Genomic DNA, 18,437 nt, shown 5'->3' on the forward strand with positions numbered 1-18,437 from the left:
CCTTGTACTGGAGACTCTCTCTTTGGTGGAAAAGTGAGAGTCAATAAAGATCATTGTTCTAACGTCTCTCAATAGTTTAAGATCAACCTCCTCTGCTAGGCATGCTTCTTTTCAAACAATATCAATAAAAGTATTACCAAAACATTTTTTACCATTAAAAAAAAAAACAACTCAAGGTCAAAAACCTGTTCTAAAGCCAGCAGCTTTCTTTTTGACTATGCTCCGAGCCTCTAGTTTTTCCAAAATACCCTGCTCTGCTTTTGAGGGGTCAAGCTCAAATTTTCTGTCCAGTCTACATGGCATTACAATGGGTACAATGGACACTTGGGTTCTCTGTATAATCGAAATAGATAGTGGTTCAGATTCATTAGCCATCCCCCCCCCCCCCACACACACTTAACCTCTATCATGCTCCCAACCTCCTACCAACCATCTGTCTTTTAAAAAAGGAAATCTACCTTCTCATCCAGGCCAGTTCCACAAATTGAGAGTATCTACTCAAGATACTTTCTCATCCCCCAAAGTTACAAAAACGAGGCTTACAGTAGATCTGAGACCTCAACCATTTTTCTCAACATAAGTACATTAGTATTGCCATACTGGGAAAGAACAAAGGTCCATCAAGCCCAGCATACTGTTTCTAACAGTGGCCAATCCAGGTCACAAATACCTGGCAAGATCCCCAAAAAGTACAAAACATTTTATACTGCTTGTCCCAGAAATAGTGGATTTTCCCCAAGTCCATTTAATAACGGTCTATGGACTTTTCCTTTAGGAAGCCGTCCAAACCTTTTTAAAACTCTGCTAAGCAAACTGCCTTTACCACATTCTCTGGCAACAAATTCCAGAGTTTAATTACACATTGAGTGAAGAAAAATTTTCTCCGATTAGTTTTAAATTTACTACATTGTAGCTTTATCGCATGCCCCCTAGTCCTAGTATTTTTGGAAAGCGTGAACAGACTCTTCACATCTACCCGTTCAACTCCACTCATTACTTTATAGACCTCTATCATATCTCCCCTCAGCTGCCTTTTCTCCAAGCTGAAGAGCCCTAGCCGCTTTAGCCTTTCCTCATATGGAAGTTGTCCCATCCCCTTTATCATTTTTGTCGCCCTTCTCTGCACCATTTCTAATTCCACTATATCTTTTTTGAGATGCGGCGACTAGAATTGAACACAATATTCGAGGTGCGGACCACACCATGGAGCGATTCAAAGGCATTATAACGTCCTCATTTTTGTTTTCCATTCCTTTCCTAATAATACCTAACATTTTAATTGCTTTCTTTGCCGCAGCAGCACACTGAGCAGAAGGTTTCAACGTATCATTAACGATACCTAGATCCCTTTCTTGGTCCGTGACTTCTAACATGGAACCTTGCATGACGTAGCTATAATTCGGGTTCCTCTTTCCCACAATCATCACTTTGCACTTGCTCACATTAAACGTCATCTGCCATTTAGATGCCCAGTCTCCCAGTCTCGTAAGGTCCTCTTGTAATTTTTCACAATCCTCACGCGATTTAACGACTTTGAATAACTTGGTGTCATCAGCAAATTTAATTACCTCACTAGTGACTCCCATCTCTAGGTCATTTATAAATATGTTAAAAAGCAGCAGTCCCAGCATAGAGCCCTGGGGAACCCCACTAACTACTACCCTTCTCCATTGAGAATACTGACCATTTAACCCTCCTTTCTGTTTTCTATCTTTTAACCAGTTTTTAATCCACAATAGAACACTACCTCCTATCCCATGACTCTCCAATTTCCTCTGGAGTCTTTCATGAGGTACTTTGTCAAACGCCTTCTGAAAATCCAGATACACAAGTCACTTAACCCTCCATTTCCCCATGTAAGCCGCATCGAACCTGCCATGAGTGGGAAAGCGCGGGGTACAAATGTACAAAAAAAAAAAAACGGTTCCGCTTTATCCACGTTTGTTCACCCCTTCAAAGAAATGTAGTAGATTTGTGAGGCAAGATTTCCCTTCACTAAATCCATGTTGACTTTGTCTCATTAATCCATGCTTTTGAATATGCTCTGTAATTTTGTTCTTAGGACAGCTCTAGCTAGCTAGATAGCTCTAGCTTCCCTAGCCATTCCATGGACTTGGTCATTTCTCTGTGCTTATCCTGTCATGCCAAGAGTTCTTAAGTTCTAGCAAAGCTAAAGCACCATGATTCTCATGGTGCCCTATTGGCCTCAGCAGAACTAGATCCCTCTTTTCAAAAAAGCTAGTAGTTTTCCCTCCTTGCAAACTGCTCCAATTCCCAGTACTGATACTTGTCATGGGGGGGGGGGGCAGTTGTCTTCATTCAGATTGGAAGTGTCTAGCCCTTACAGCCTGGAAATTGAGCAGTCTCTAGTTTCTGGACTTGGTATTGTGTATCAAGAAGCAGCAAGGCAAATGATCCACAAGATCCAAGATGGCAAAAACAAACAGCTTGTTGTTGCCATCTTGATATTCTGTAACCTATCCAAGACATTCTTATAGTTGCTCAGAAGCCATCACTAGATGAGCATATACTTTGAAGTGGAAGACGTTTTCAATTTGATGTTTTATCTGTCCTAAGTTAACTGGGTAGCTGTCTGGGTACCATTGCTGAATATTGGTGGTGCCCAGGTAATTCACGATTCTGCCCTGGATTGCCCCAGCACTCATCAGGTAGTGCTGTAGGATTTTCATTGGCAATATCCAGGTAAATGCTGTAGAATATCTGGGTTAGACCCCGTGAGTAGAAGTCCATGTAGAGCCACTCCTACTTTGATAATTTATTTTGAAAATTGCCCCCCCAAAACAACATGAAACTTATGGTTTATTTGACTGTAGAGTTCATTTTCAATGCACTTAGACTTACAAAGTTCCTTAGGTTACAATGTAACTTTGTACGTCCAAGTGCTTTGAAAATACGCTTCCTTATGTACTGCCTAGCAAAGTGGTTTACATAATTCAAGAGAAAAGGAAAGGAGCACCATTTACATTAGAGAAAGAGAAATAGAGATCAGAACATAAACACAGTCTGACTGCACTTGAAGAGCACTAAATTTGGGCATCACCCACTTGTGTGCCTGATTCACCCTGCTTGTTGATGGAAAAAGCACTGTGCCTACCTCTAACAATTGTTCTCTGTAGATAGCAGGATTGATCAAGCACACAAGCCCTTTTACCACCCCAAAAACTGGTGACATTGAGCTTTGAAATAAGATGAAGAGCCGAGGAGACGGATGAGCGTGGGAAAAGAGAGCTGTTCTTTCCTTTCTGCATCACCCAGTTGTGTGCCTTATCAATTCTGCTATCTGTGGAAAGCATCTTCTACAAGGGAGCAATATTGTTTTACATACATTTGGTTTCCCATGTATCCATTTAGCAGCTTATGTTCTGTAGCTCTGTGAATTTCAAGGTTGAACAAGCATCATTAGTTACCATCTCTAGGGGAAAAGGTGCTGAAAATACCGAACTATAATCACTTTGGGAATCGAACTGGATGTTCAGCTGTCTTCGATGCCACAGATCTCAGCTGTTGTGTGCTCATGCTTTTTTAGCTTAAGGTTAATACGTCAACTGTATCCATATCCAGATAATTTATCAAAAGTAGTCCATGCCCTGGGTAATTCTGGACAGTTGTGTTGCACTTTACTAAAGGATGTTTCACTGTAATTGGAAAAGAGTGCAGTTGAACATACTGGCAGTAGGGGTTTACAAACTGCAACTTTTATTGTATCTTTTGTCTGTTTTTCTCATAAATTATATATAGAATCTGCCTTGATGTTTTTTTTTTAGAGAGAGTTGGAATATTAATATATCAAACATGTCTCATGCATATATTTTCTGAAAACTAGACTGGCCTGGATGATCTTCTAAGATTGTGTTAGACATCATTAGTGAGAAATCAGAGAGCTCATACATTTTGGATTATGTGCACCTGTAAATCCCAGATTTTATTCAGAAGAAAATTCATATTATAAATTTAGTCAAGCCAAAGCACATTCGGATTATTCAATTATATTTGTTGCAAAAATTACAAAATTCAAAAATAGCTCAATAAAATTCTTTTAGTCTTGGTTCTGAAAAGTTCATCTATTTTTCACTGGTGCTATGAGAATGAGCTCTAAATGGTGTGAGACTGTTCTGTTAAATATAGTTTGTTGAAAGAAAACAAAAGGGGTAGATAAAGTTGATACTTTTGTTAGAATAATAAGATTTAAAATATAGCTAGTGCTTGGAAAAATGCTCAGGTTCACACACAGTGTTACAGTAACACAGTAAATGACTGCAGATAAAGACCTATAATAAGATTTAAAGTACAGCTAGCACTTGGAAAAATGCTAAGGTTCATACACGGTGTTACAGTAGCACAGTAAATGATGGCAGGTAAAAAAAACTGCACAGTCCACCCAGTTTGTCTAACAGGGAGGACAAAGCCACCCCTGCCACTGTTTCCATAGACTTTGCATATATTTAACTCTCTACTTGCTCAGCTAAAATATAACTAAGTGTGCTTATTGCTGATAACTGTGTGTGTTTTTTCTTGCAGGTACTACTGTGCTACTATTTTGCAGATGTCAGGGATGCAAGATGACACACTTGCAATTTGGTTGTCTGCAGTAATAGCCCTTATAAATTTCATTTTCACTCTTTTTGGAGTCTGGCTCGTTGAAAAATTAGGTAGAAGAAAACTAACCATTGGTAGCCTAGCAGGTATGTTAATAATTCATCTTGTTTACGTTAACTTGTGATGCTTACATATTTCTTAAGTCAATTGTCAAATTAGAAAGACAGGTATTTGAAAATGTTAGAAAGTGGTTGGTTGATGGTCAACAGAGGATAGTAACAGACCAAGTTCACTATAAGAAAGGAATTCTCGTCGATAGGATGGCACATGGATTGGTCTTAGGCTACTTTTATTCAGTAGCCTAGATATGGATTTTAGATTACTACATAATTATAAAACCACATAATCGTTGCTGTACTGGGACAGACCGAAAGTCCATCAAGCCCAGCATCCTCTTTCCATCAGTGGCCAGTTAAGGTCGCAAGTAACTGGCAGGATCCCAAAAAATAGATTTTCTGTTGCTTAACACAGGAATAAGCAGTGAATTTCCTGGAAGAGGGTACTTGGCTAAACCTTTTCTAAACCCTGCTAACTGCCACATTTTCTGGCAATGAATTCAGAGCTTAATTGTACATTAAGTGAAGAAACCATTTTTTTCCTCATTTGTTTCAAATGTACTACTGAAGTTCATTGTGTACCCCCTAATCCTTGTTCTTTTAGAAAGAGTAAACAAGTGATCCATGTGTACCCATTCAGTCCATTCATAGGTTTAAAGACTTGTCTCATATCTTCTATCAGCCATCTCTTGTCCATGCTGAAGAGCGATGACCTCTTTAGCCATTCCTCATAGGAGAGTCATTCCATCCCCTTTTATCACTTTGGTCACCGTTTTCTGTACCTTTTATAATTCAGCTATATCTTTTGAGGTGCAGTAACCAGAATTGCACACAATATTTGAGGTGTGGTCACACCATGGAGCGATACAAGGGCACTATAATATTCTCTGTTTTATTTTTAATTTTGCCAAGGACAAGCAAGCCATATCAGTCTTACATGTGGGTGACATCATCCATGGAGCCCAGTGCAGAAAACACTGCCTAGTGTAGTTTTACTTTAACAGTTTGAGGCAGTACTCCCATTGCACGTATGCGGGTGCCTTCCTGCCTGAGTTATGAGCGCGGGACCAACAGTCTTTTTTTTTTTTTCATCTGTAATGGAGAGGTCACGTTTGATAGCAGTTTTCTTTAGTGCATTCACTGTTTTTACGTATAAGGTGCCTTCCCTCACAGGCGTTTTGTCCTTCACAATTTTCTTCTTTTGACTCAGTGGTCCTTTCTGTTCCTTTTCTTAGAGCTTTCCCCACTTTTAAGTTTTCTTTATTTTTTTTTGTCTGTGAAGGCCTTGGACTTGAGCACCAGCTGGGTAGCAATGACATTTTTTTCAGGTGAACTTGCCCCTTTATTCCCTCGCCATTGAGTCATTTGGTTTTTCTTTGGCCATTTCCTCTTCAATATCATCTAAAATTCCCAGTGGCTTTAAGTGCTGTATCCAGAGCAATAGGACCAACTATCGGGCTGATTTCTCATTCCTAGTGTATCCAGTGTTTGGAGTGTATCCAGTGTTTGGGGCCAGACCATAATCATCTAAACTGTGTTCTTTGCATATATAGAAAAGAATCTAGGAATTCAGAGAGTCTCAAAGAGAAGATTTTTGGAGCCAGGTCCGAATCATTGGCATTGGGATTGACCTTGGTGGTTGCACTGGCATCGGAAGCATCGGTCCCAATGGTTACTAGATCCATGTCTGACTCTGGGAGTGGGCACACATCTAGAGGATCTCCACCTGCCTCAGCACTGGCCACTGTGCAGAGCTACAGGGTCTGTTCAGCATCAGACCTGACACCAAGGAGGTGTGTGGATTCGAAGTTGTTCTTGTCGGCATTGAGCGACGACTAAGAAGCACAAGCATTGATCCCCCTCAATGCACGGTGCCAGGAGCTCCGGGACATTGAAGACCAGTACATGAAGAAGCATTAGCGCCGAGAGGAGCTCCCCCTGTATTGAAAGGGTGCCTTCGTGCCAGTCTGCAGGCAGCTGGGACCCAGTTTCTGCTAAGGCACCAACAACTCTGCCCGCTGTTTCTGAACTAGCACCCTAGCCTTTACCGATGTTGGCCCTCGATGAACAGATCTGGGCCATGCTCCAAGAGCACTTGGGGCTTCTCCAGGTGCAGAGTCGATTTTCACTGGGTACGTGCCTGCCTTGATTCTTCTTACCTTGCAAGGCCCTCAGTTTGTGGCCTGGTCACTGATGCTGATGCCATATGGGGCATCAGAGTTGACACCTGCCCATATAGGTACTCCCTTGATGTCTGTGGAGGAAGCTTCGTCAGAGTCTAGGGGGCGAACCTGCATCTCAGCGCCATTCCAGGAGTGGGCAAGGTTCCTGTCATCCAAGGCAGGCATGGATTCAGCTTTACCATCTGATGTACTTTGCCGATTCCAATTCGGACTGTTCATGGGAGTCTGATGATGATCCAAGGTGCTTCTTGGAGGAGGAGACCTACGGAATTCCATTAGACCCCTTCTGCCAGAGGAAAGGCGTAAGTCTCCACCAGAGTATTTCTCAGCTTTTGTAAAGGAAATGGTGACTGCACTCCCTATTAAGTTAGAGATGGAGGACGAGCTTAGGGCTGAGATGTTGGAGGTTCTGGACTAAGATTTACTTCCAATGGAGGCTGTGACTTTCCCTCTTCACAAAAACTTTTGGGACGTTCAGGTGAAGAACTGGGAGTCTTTCCCCGTTATGGCCAAAAAAATTGACACCCTTGTCGGATCCAAAATGTACCTGGATTTGATAGGCCACAGTTGCCTCATCATTCCTTGGTGATTGAATCAGTGCTTAAGTGAGTCAGGAGCTCCAGGGAATTTGCTTCGGCTCCCCCAGGCAGAGAAGCCTGGACACTTGATTCATTTGAGTGTAAGACATATATCAAGCATTGATGCTTATCTCCTATATGAAATCATACCAGCTCAACACAAGCCTTTATTTGTGGTCCTTGGTGCGCAATATGTCTCACTTGGCAGACACTCTCCCTCCAGAGCAGGCTGAGTCACTTCACCAGTTGACCATGAAGCAGATCTGTCAAATTTCTGGCCAGGGAACTTTTGATACCCTTGACATAGTGTCCAGGATCTCTGCTCAGAGTCTAGCGATTCGCAGACTCTCATGGCTGCGTATCTGACTTGGACCCAGCAGTTCAGCAGAGGTTGGTGGATGCTACTTGCCATGGAGATAACCTTTTTGGGGAAAAGGTGGAAGAGATCGCTGACCTGATCAAAAAACATTGACACCCTCTCCTTGTGGACCCCCCTCCTCTAGGAGGTTTTCTGGCAAGTTACCTACTACTCTGAAGTGGAGGTGCTCAGCTTTATGAAGAAGGGGTTCAACTAGGATTTGCTGCTGAACTCCCTCAAAGTTCAGTTGGCAGCTCTCTCCTGTCACAGGCAAGGTGCTGGGGTTTCCCCTAACTACTTATGGGAACATTGACAGTTTCTGTGATCTCCCATTTGACCATCTCTTTCCTCTTGGGATTTGAATCTGGCACTCAGCCTGCTTTTGGGAACTCCTTTTGAACCCATAAGGGCTGCCCAGCTCAAGGATATCACCTTGAAAACAGTCTTTCTGGAGACCATTGCTTCAGCTAGGAGAGTTTCAGAGCTTTAGGCTCTGTCCTGTTGGGACTCATATCTGTTTCTTGGAGGATTTGGTGTCCATCCACACTGTTCCTCATTCCTCCCAAAGGTGATTTCTCTGTTCTCCGAGGACAAGCAGGCTGCTTGTTCTCACGACTGGGTGACGTCCGCAGCAGCCCCCACCAACCGGAAAAGGCTTCGCGGGACGGTCGGCACGCAGGGCACGCCCACCGCGCGTGCGCGCGGCCGTCTTCCCGCCCGTGCGCGACCGCTCCCGCCAGTTCCTTTTTTTTTCCGCGTCTGGAGAGAGTTGTGCTTTGCCGCTCTCTCTGTTTTCAGCCGCCGGATTTTCGATCGCGTTTACGCGGATCGTTGCTTTTTCTCTTCGTTTTTGTTACCGCCGGTTTCTTTTTCAAAAGAAAAAAAAAAAAAAAACCTGAGCGTGTGGAGCACGCGCTCCCTTTTTTCCCTCGTTTCCAGCGGGGACGCCGCGTTGCGGCCTAGTGGCCGCACGGTCGTTTTCTTTTTTCGAGGTGTGATTTCAGCCACCATTGACGACTTTGACTTCGCCGACGCGATTTTTCCGTCGATGTCCTCGAAGGTCCCGAGTGGATTTAAAAAGTGTGGTCGCTGCGGCCGGCCGATCTCGCAGACCGACACCCACGCTTGGTGCCTCCAGTGCCTCGGGCCGGAGCACAATATCAAGTCGTGTTCCCTGTGTCTCGGTCTCCGGAAACGGACTCAGGTTGCGAGGCAAGTTCTGCGGGACCGTCTTTTGGAACTTGCGCCGGCCCCTCGACGTCGACCTCGACGGCATCGGTATCGACGCCCGGTCCTTCGGTACCGGTATCGATGCCCGAGACATCGGCACCGATGGCATCGACCCCAGGAGAACAGGTCCCCTCGGCCCGCCGGCGAGGGTAGAGGTGAGCGGCCGCGTGGGCAGTCGGCCCCAGTCACTCCCTCAGCCCGTGGCCCACGGGACCGAACCCTGTCTGACCCGGCTCCTCGGGACCGAGGGGGATCGTCTTCCTCCTCCTCCATACCTCCCGGCGCCGGTGACGCGCATCGAAAGAAAAACAAGAAGCGTCGTCACCGGTCGCCCTCGGTGCATCCGGACATCGGAGAGGAGGCGACGCCGAAGCGTCATCGTCGAGAGGAGAGGTCCCCGTCGGTTGTGGAGGTACCGACGCGTCAGGGTTCCGGCACCTCGGTGCCGTCTCCTGGCCCCCATCAGCTTCTGGCACCGACACCCTTACCGGCCCCACCGCCTTTCCCGGCAGCGGGCCTGGACGAGTGCCTCAGAGCCATCCTTCCGGGGATCTTGGAAGGGCTGATGCGCCAGGCTGTGCCGGCGCCGGGGGTGCTTGCGCCCTCGGCGCCGATGTCTGTGGCGCCGGCGAGCTCTAGCCCGGCGCCGGGGCCGTCGACACCGCCGCCGCTTGCGGCGCCGGTCTCGACCGCCACGCAGGTGGAGTCCCCGTCGACGTCGATGGAGGGAGCTCCGTCCCCGCCGGCGCGGGAGTCCACCGCTCGACGACACCGAGACCTCGGTGCCTCGACGTCGAGCCGGGCCCGGTTCAGGACTCAGCTCCACGAGCTTATGTCCGATACCGAGGATGAGGCCTCGTGGGGGGAAGAAGAGGACCCTAGATATTTCTCCTCAGAGGAGTCTACGGGCCTTCCCTCGGACCCCACGCCTTTACCGGAGAGGAAGCTCTCACCTCCTGAGAGTCTCTCCTTTGCCTCCTTTGTGCGGGATATGTCTATTAGCATTCCCTTTCCCGTGGTCTCTGTGGAAGAGCCGAGGGCCGAGATGCTCGAGGTCCTCGACTATCCATCACCACCTAGAGAGTCCTCCACGGTACCGCTGCACAATGTCCTGAAGGAGACACTGCTTCGGAACTGGGTGCGACCGTTAACTAACCCCACCATTCCCAAGAAAGCAGAGTCCCAGTACAGGATCCACTCTGACCCAGAGTTAATGCGGCCCCAATTGCCCCATGACTCGGCGGTCGTGGATTCTGCTCTCAAGAGGGCACGGAGTTCGAGGGATACCGCCTCGGCGCCCCCGGGGCGGGAGTCTCGCACTCTGGACTCGTTTGGGAGGAAGGCCTACCAATCCTCCATGCTCGTGACCCGCATCCAGTCATACCTGCTCTATATGAGCATCCACATGCGGACTAATGTGCAACAACTGGCGGACCTGGTCGATAAGCTCCCGCCGGAGCAGTCCAGGCCTTATCAGGAGGTGGTCAGGCAGCTGAAGGCGTGCAGAAAGTTCCTGTCCAGGGGTATCTATGACACCTGTGACGTGGCATCTCGTGCTGCGGCCCAAGGTATAGTGATGCGCAGGCTCTCATGGCTGCGTGCCTCTGACCTGGACAACCGCACCCAGCAGAGACTGGCCGACGTCCCTTGCCGGGGGGATAACATTTTTGGTGAGAAGGTCGAGCAGATGGTGGACCAACTGCATCAGCGGGAAACCGCTCTCGACAAGCTCTCCCACCGGGCGCCTTCAGCATCCACCTCAGCAGGTGGACGTTTTTCCCGGGCCCGGCAGGCTGCACCCTATTCTTTCGCAAAGCGTAGGTACAACCAGCCGGCCCGAAGGCCTCGTCAGGCACAGGGACAGCCCCAGCGCGCTCGTTCCCGTCAACAGCGTGCGCCTAAGCAGCCCCCTGCGCCTCCACAGCAAAAGCCAGGGACGGGCTTTTGACTGGATCCACGGGAACATAGCCGCCCTCAAAGTGTCCGTACCGGACGATCTGCCGGTCGGGGGGAGGTTAAAATTTTTTCACCAAAGATGGCCTCTCATAACCTCCGACCTGTGGGTTCTCCAAATAGTGCGGTGCGGATACGCCCTGAATTTGGCCTCCCTGCCTCCAAATTGTCCTCCGGGAGCTCAATCCTTCAGCTCCCATCACAAGCAGGTACTTGCAGAGGAACTCTCCGCCCTTCTCAGCGCCAATGCAGTCGAGCCCGTACCACCCGGGCAGGAAGGGCTTGCCTATTCCAGGTACTTCCTTGTGGAAAAGAAAACAGGGGGGATGCGTCCCATCCTAGACCTGAGAGGCCTTAACAAATTCCTGGTCAAAGAAAAGTTCAGGATGCTTTCCTTGGGCACCCTTCTGCCAATGATTCAGAAAAACGATTGGCTATGTTCCCTGGATTTAAAGGATGCATATACTCACATCCCGATACTGCCAGCTCACAGACAGTATCTCAGATTCCGCCTGGGCGCACGGCACTTTCAGTATTGTGTGCTGCCCTTTGGGCTCGCCTCCGCCCCACGAGTGTTTACAAAGTGCCTCGTGGTGGTGGCGGCGTACCTACGCAGGCTGGGAGTGCACGTGTTCCCATATCTCGACGATTGGCTGGTCAAGAACACCTCGGAGGCAGGAGCCCTCCGGTCCATGCAGTGCACTATTCAACTCCTGGAGCTGCTGGGGTTTGTGATAAATTACCCAAAGTCCCATCTCCAGCCAACCCAGTCTCTGGAATTCATAGGAGCTCTGCTGAATACCCAGACGGCTCAGGCCTTCCTTCCCGAAGCGAGGGCCAACAACCTCCTGTCCCTCGCTTCGCAGACCAGAGCGTCTCAGCAGGTCACAGCTCGGCAGATGTTGAGACTTCTGGGTCATATGGCCTCCACAGTTCATGTGACTCCCATGGCTCGTCTTCACATGAGATCTGCTCAATGGACCCTAGCTTCCCAGTGGTTCCAAGCCACCGGGAATCTAGAAGATGTCATCCGCCTCTCCACCAGTTGCCGCACTTCACTGCTCTGGTGGACCATCCGGACCAATTTGACCCTGGGACGTCCATTCCAAATTCCGCAGCCCACGAAGGTGCTGACGACGGATGCATCTCGCCTGGGTTGGGGAGCTCATGTCGATGGTCTTCACACCCAGGGTCTGTGGTCCCTCCAGGAAAAGGATCTGCAGATCAACCTCCTGGAGCTCCGAGCGATCTGGAACGCGCTGAAGGCTTTCAGAGATCGGCTGTCCTGCCAAATTATCCAAATTCGGACAGACAATCAGGTTGCAATGTATTACGTCAACAAGCAGGGGGGCACCGGATCTCGCCCCCTGTGTCAGGAAGCCGTCGGGCTGTGGCGCTGGGCGTGCCAGTTTGGCATGCTCCTCCAAGCCACATACCTGGCAGGCGTAAACAACAGTCTGGCCGACAGACTGAGCAGAGTCATGCAACCGCACGAGTGGTCGCTCCATTCCAGAGTGGTACGCAAGATCTTCCGAGAGTGGGGCACCCCCTCGGTGGACCTTTTCGCCTCTCAGACCAACCACAAGCTGCCTCTGTTCTGTTCCAGACTTCAGACACACGGCAGGCTAGCGTCGGACGCCTTTCTCCTCCATTGGGGGACCGGCCTCCTGTATGCTTATCCTCCCATACCTTTGGTGGGGAAGACCTTACTGAAGCTCAAGCACGACCGCGGCACCATGATTCTGATAGCGCCCTTTTGGCCCCGTCAGATCTGGTTCCCTCTTCTTCTGGAGTTGTCCTCAGAAGAACCGTGGAGATTGGAGTGTTTTCCGACTCTCATTTCGCAGAACGACGGAGCGTTACTGCACCCCAACCTTCAGTCTCTGGCTCTCACGGCCTGGATGTTGAGGGCGTAGACTTCGCTGCGTTGGGTCTGTCGGAGGGTGTCTCCCGGGTCCTGCCTGCCTCCAGGAAGGATTCCACTAAAAAGAGTTACTTTTTCAAGTGGAGGAGGTTTGTCGTTTGGTGTGAGAGCAAGGCCCTAGAACCTCGTTCTTGCCCTGCACAGAACCTGCTTGAATACCTTCTACACTTATCAGAGTCTGGCCTCAAGACCAACTCAGTAAGGAATCACCTTAGTGCGATTAGTGCTTACCATTATCGTGTGGAAGGTAAAGCCATCTCTGGAGAGCCTTTAGTCGTTCGATTCATGAGAGGCTTGCTTTTGTCAAAGCCCCCTATCAAGCCTCCTACAGTGTCATGGGATCTCAACGTCGTCCTCACCCAGCTGATGAAACCTCCTTTTGAGCCACTGAATACCTGCATCTGAAGTACTTGACCTGGAAGGTCATTTTCTTGGTGGCAGTTACTTCAGCTCGTAGGGTCAGTGAGCTTCAAGCCCTAGTAGCTCATGCTCCATATACCAAATTTCATCACAACAGAGTAGTGCTCCGCACCCACCCAAAGTTCCTGCCGAAGGTGGTGTCGGAGTTCCATCTTAACCAGTCAATTGTCTTGCCAACATTCTTCCCCAGGCCGCATACCCGCCCTGCTGAACGTCAGTTGCACACATTGGACTGCAAGAGAGCATTGGCCTTCTACTTGGAGCGGACACAGCCCCACAGACAGTCCGCCCAATTGTTTGTTTCTTTCGACCCTAACAGGCTAGGGGTCGCTGTCGGGAAACGCACCATCTCCAATTGGCTAGCAGATTGCATTTCCTTCACTTACGCCCAGGCTGGGCTGGCTCTTGAGGGTCATGTCACGGCTCATAGTGTTAGAGCCATGGCAGCGTCAGTGGCCCACCTGAAGTCAGCCACTATTGAAGAAATTTGCAAAGCTGCGACGTGGTCATCTGTCCACACATTCACATCTCATTACTGCCTCCAGCAGGATACCCGACGCGACAGTCGGTTCGGGCAGTCGGTGCTGCAGAATCTGTTTGGGGTGTAAATCCAACTCCACCCTCCAGGACCCGAATTTATTCTGGCCAGGCTGCACTCTCAGTTAGTTGTTCTTCGTAGGTCAATTTCTGTTATACCCTCGCCGTTGCGAGGTTCAATTGACCTGGGTTCTTGTTTTGAGTGAGCCTGAGAGCTAGGGATACCCCAGTCGTGAGAACAAGCAGCCTGCTTGTCCTCGGAGAAAGTGAATGATACATACCTGTAGCAGGTGTTCTCCGAGGACAGCAGGCTGATTGTTCTCACCTACCCTCCCTCCTCCCCTTTGGAGTTGTGTTTCATATTTTATTGCTTGTCATTCAACTGGCGGGAGCGGTCGCGCACGGGCGGGAAGACGGCCGCGCATGCGCGGTGGGCGTGCCCTGTGTGCCGACCGTCCCGCGAAGCCTTTTCCAGTTGGTGGGGGCTGCCGCGGACGTCACCCAGTCGTGAGAACAATCAGCCTGCTGTCCTCGGAGAACACCTGCTACAGGTATGTATCATTCACTTTCTAGTTGAATCAGGAGGTCTGCTTGCCTTCCATTTTGGATCAGCGTGCAGCCTCAAGGGCCAGGAGGCTCTACAAGCTAGATGTCTGCAGAGTTCTGCTCTAGTACTTGCAGGAGACATATGCCGTCCATCTCTCTGAACACTTGTTCCTCCCTGTTCCATCAAAGTGTTTTTAATGTACCCCTCTCTAGATCTCCGTGGGACCCGTGCCCACAGAGGTGAAGAGAGGGTTTCAGAAGGCTTATTTTAAGTCTGTTAACTAGGACCTCAGCTTACTGACTCCTAGTGTCTAAGTGTTTCTTTGGGCATCTATTCTCCCACATAATGCACTAATGAGTAGGAGTTTCCTTGCTTATTTGAATACTACGGGGAATAATTTGTGTAGGTGTGTTCAGAGAAATAGGTATGCAGTCAAGAAATTAGGCACAGACTAGAGGAATAAATGTTAGAATTGATCTTTATTCTCACCAACTGGTACTCCAATCAATCTGGCACGCTCATCAGTCAAGATCTTAGGTTAACCGACCGTAGTTCTGCCCTCTGGGTAGAGTTGGGGAAAAATCCAAACTCCTCCCCAACTGGCAGAATTTAAATACCCTCTCCTTGCCCATTATACCTAATGGGCACACATTTTTTCATATGTGAATCATACTTTCTGACAGTTAGCTTAACCGCAGATCGGAAGCCCATTCCTCCCTCCTTTCACCTATTTCTTCATAACTGACATCCTGACTTGTAAACAAGTCTTTAAAAAAATGCAAAGGCAAGTATTCATATTTCATGAACAGGACTCCATCTTACAAAACCAGACTCCATTTTATGAACCTAACTTCTTACTATTTTAGCCATTAATTCCTCCATCTTGGCCCTTACACTGCATTTGAATGTCACACCAGATCCTGATAAGGCTTGCCAACCAGTCCTGCTTCCGCAGGCACTCAGCTACAAGGCCATCATCAGATTTTCTAGCCTAGTCAGTGCTTTTTAGCAGTCTAGGCTATAGAGCTCGGCCCACCACTATTCCAGTGGAGGGGTCTCTAGTTGTAACACATATTAACAAAAGGCAGCATCAAAGGCTTCCATTACATGCTGAATAAAGGCAGCCATCAAGGCCACCTATATTTACAGAAACGGGTGCCTTCTTTCCTGCGAGTGCATTCTGCTCATGCTGGGGCAACCTTTTGGGCAGAGGTCCAAGTGGTTTCACCAGAGGATATCAGATCGACAACCTGGCCAGCCCTCCATTCCTTTGTAAAGCATTATAGACTGGATGTGCTGGCCAGAGTCCAGTTGGACTTTGGCAGAGCCATCATTCAGGGAGTCTTGTCTTCCCCCGCCTGGTGAGTTTCTGCTTGGGCATATCCCAGTATACAAGGTGGTGCAGCTGAATGCTAAGGAAGGTGAAATTTAGTCATACCTGTTCACTTCTTTTTTTTTTTTTTTTTTTAGCCCTGCTGCACCATCCTTTGACTCTCCCTGGAGGACTTTGGTTCATGGTCCTTATTGAATTCTCTAGTGATGCTCTTAAAAAAAACAAACAAAAAAATCCTTAATTTTCTTGGAATTAAATTATGACTGCTGTGGTCTGTTGGGGCATATATATATGGTATTTGGAACCTTCTGCTGCTTTGACAGAGGCATACTGGAGTTTTCCACAAAGCACCAGCCCTTATATTGGTGATGTCACTGGGAAAAGTCAGCTTCTAACTACCTCTGTCTGCTGGTAGGAAGGGGATACACCCATTTGTACAAGATGGTTAAGCAGGACTAAAGGAAAGGAAATTAACAGGTTTGACTACATTTCACCAACTGTGCCTTTCTGAAATAACCTGCCTGAAAGCTTCTGCACAAAGTTACACTTGTTCTGAGACAGGAGTAAATGTGAGTACATTTAAAACAAAATTGGCACATAAAAATGCCTAACTATCCTACTCTTCCCATTCTCTGCCCTATGTGTACATCACATAAAAGTAGGTGCTATGTTTTTTTGGATGTAGATATGCTCCTTGGGAGTTTTATAAGCATCTGTTTATACTACTTGACTGTCTAAAATACTATTCTACCTGTTCAAACCCTTTTATAAAATTACTTCCTTTTATGTATTACTTTGGCAACACATGCTAAATTGTCATTCTATTAAAGATATCAAATCTCTGTCATTTAAGAACCTCTCCTGCCTAATGACCTGATGAGGGTGCCACAGAGTCTCTGGGCAAGTCACATTAGATTGGAAGTTTTGTAAAGATAGAGAAAAGACGAAAAATATTAGCTCTCCCACTTTTTTTTTTTTTTAAGTATTTCATTTTGATTTACAGAGCCCTTGATGTATTAAAAAGCATACCACACACAGGTTCCATAGTGTTCAACTTCTACCTTTATATAGTGATGTCACGACTGGATTTACATACAAACTACAGCTTAGAGCCTTGCATTATAAGGAGCCTCTTGTGTAAAAAAAAAGTTAAATGTATTTGTAAATAATTAAAATAGCAATTTAAAATTATATGTATTTTATCAACTATTATTAAATACATTTTCTATTGTCTAGTAAACCTACAATATTTTACTTAATTGATGGGGTTTTCTTAAATGCTACAGCTTAGAAGTCTCAATACTCGTAAGTCTGGCTGAGAGTGAGGTAAATCCAGGTAAATATTGCATAGTAGCAAATATAGAACTATATTGTGCATCACCCAGCGAATGTTTGATGGACAAGTTATAAATAGGAATAAATATTGATATGGAATTCTCTGCATAAGCTTTGGCCTATTTATATCTATGTATCTATAGTTATAGCTCTGTATCTATAGCAAGACCAGGTGAGGGGGTTGTGGGCACCCTGAGATATTTGCTTTGAGGTGCCAAATTCCATCCTTTGCGTCCTCTCTCCCAGAAGCAGGCAACTAACTAAATATCCTCTCTCAAAGGGTTTCCTTGGTTAGGTAGGTGTGCAGATGCCGTAAATACCAGAGCTGCCCACTTGTATTGCATTGGGCTGGGCAGTGCCCCCCCCCCCCCTTTCACATCTTTATACCAGCAGGGCAGTGGTAGTGCCAGGACCCTCTAGTAGGGTTGTACCATAGAAAGGTGGTATATCAAATCCATGACCTTTACCCTTTGTTATTGCTGCCAATTAAGTATTTTCTAATGACTGTATATGTGGGCAATTAATTTTGATGTGTATTCTTTTATTGTAATTTGCTTTGGTTTAAGTGGAATGTAAATAACCAAAATTAATAAATAAACCTTGATTATCAAAATGAACCCTTGGACAATATGACAAAATTGTGAAGGTTTAAAGGAGTAGTAAGAAAGCAGTGGTTATACTTGGCCTTGCTTCCGTAAATAATATCATTGAGCAGTTGGCAAGATGAAGTTACAGAAAGTGAAGATGAGGACTTTTTTCAACCTCGGATTACATTTTTAGTGGAAAATAGCAAACTGAGTATAGATAAATAGAAATTTGTATGTGCACTCAGTCCTATTAGCAAAGTGTGTGTTTTCAGATATTGTTCTGTATCTTGAATGGCTTATTCCATATAATAAATTGCTTAGGGTGTGTATGTATATTTAACTTTTTTTTTTTTTTTTTTTTTAGGTACTACTATAGCTCTCATTATCCTAGCTTTAGGATTTTTGCTGTCAGCTCAGGTCTCTCCACCAGTCACTCTTTATCCAAGAAATTCTTCAAGTGAAAACTCTATTTGCACAAAATACAGGTGAGATTTCATATCCCTTAAGCTATTTCTGAAGAAGACTTTCATAGTAGCTTGCTTCTAAGGAATCAGGGGCGTATCTGCCTGGGGCCACAGGGGCCTGGGCCCCCGCAGATTTCGCCCTGGCCCCCCTCCCCGCCGTCAACCCTCCCCTGCTGCTTACTTTTGCTGGCGGGGGGCCCCAACCCCCGCCAGCCGAGGTCTGACCCAAAGTCTTCATATTTTGTCTTCCTCCGACTCCTCTGTGGCCATGCTGTAAAGTAACGCTGCTGATTCGTTGAATCCAGTTCGGAGTCT

General features: G+C 47.0%; 1 protein-coding gene across 2 annotated transcripts in view; it reads left to right on the top strand.

The window, feature by feature from the left end:
• Positions 1-18,437, top strand: part of SLC2A13 (solute carrier family 2 member 13) — a 277,867-nt gene that overhangs the window by 141,073 nt on the left and 118,357 nt on the right. For both annotated transcript variants that reach the window (XM_030215885.1, XM_030215884.1), the window contains exons 5-6: positions 4,540-4,703; positions 18,023-18,143. In XM_030215885.1, coding sequence (XP_030071745.1) covers positions 4,540-4,703; positions 18,023-18,143 — 285 coding nt within the window. The remainder of the gene's footprint in view (positions 1-4,539; positions 4,704-18,022; positions 18,144-18,437) is intronic.

Source organism: Microcaecilia unicolor, chromosome 10 (assembly GCF_901765095.1).
Source record: "Microcaecilia unicolor chromosome 10, aMicUni1.1, whole genome shotgun sequence".
Classification (NCBI taxonomy): domain Eukaryota; kingdom Metazoa; phylum Chordata; class Amphibia; order Gymnophiona; family Siphonopidae; genus Microcaecilia; species Microcaecilia unicolor.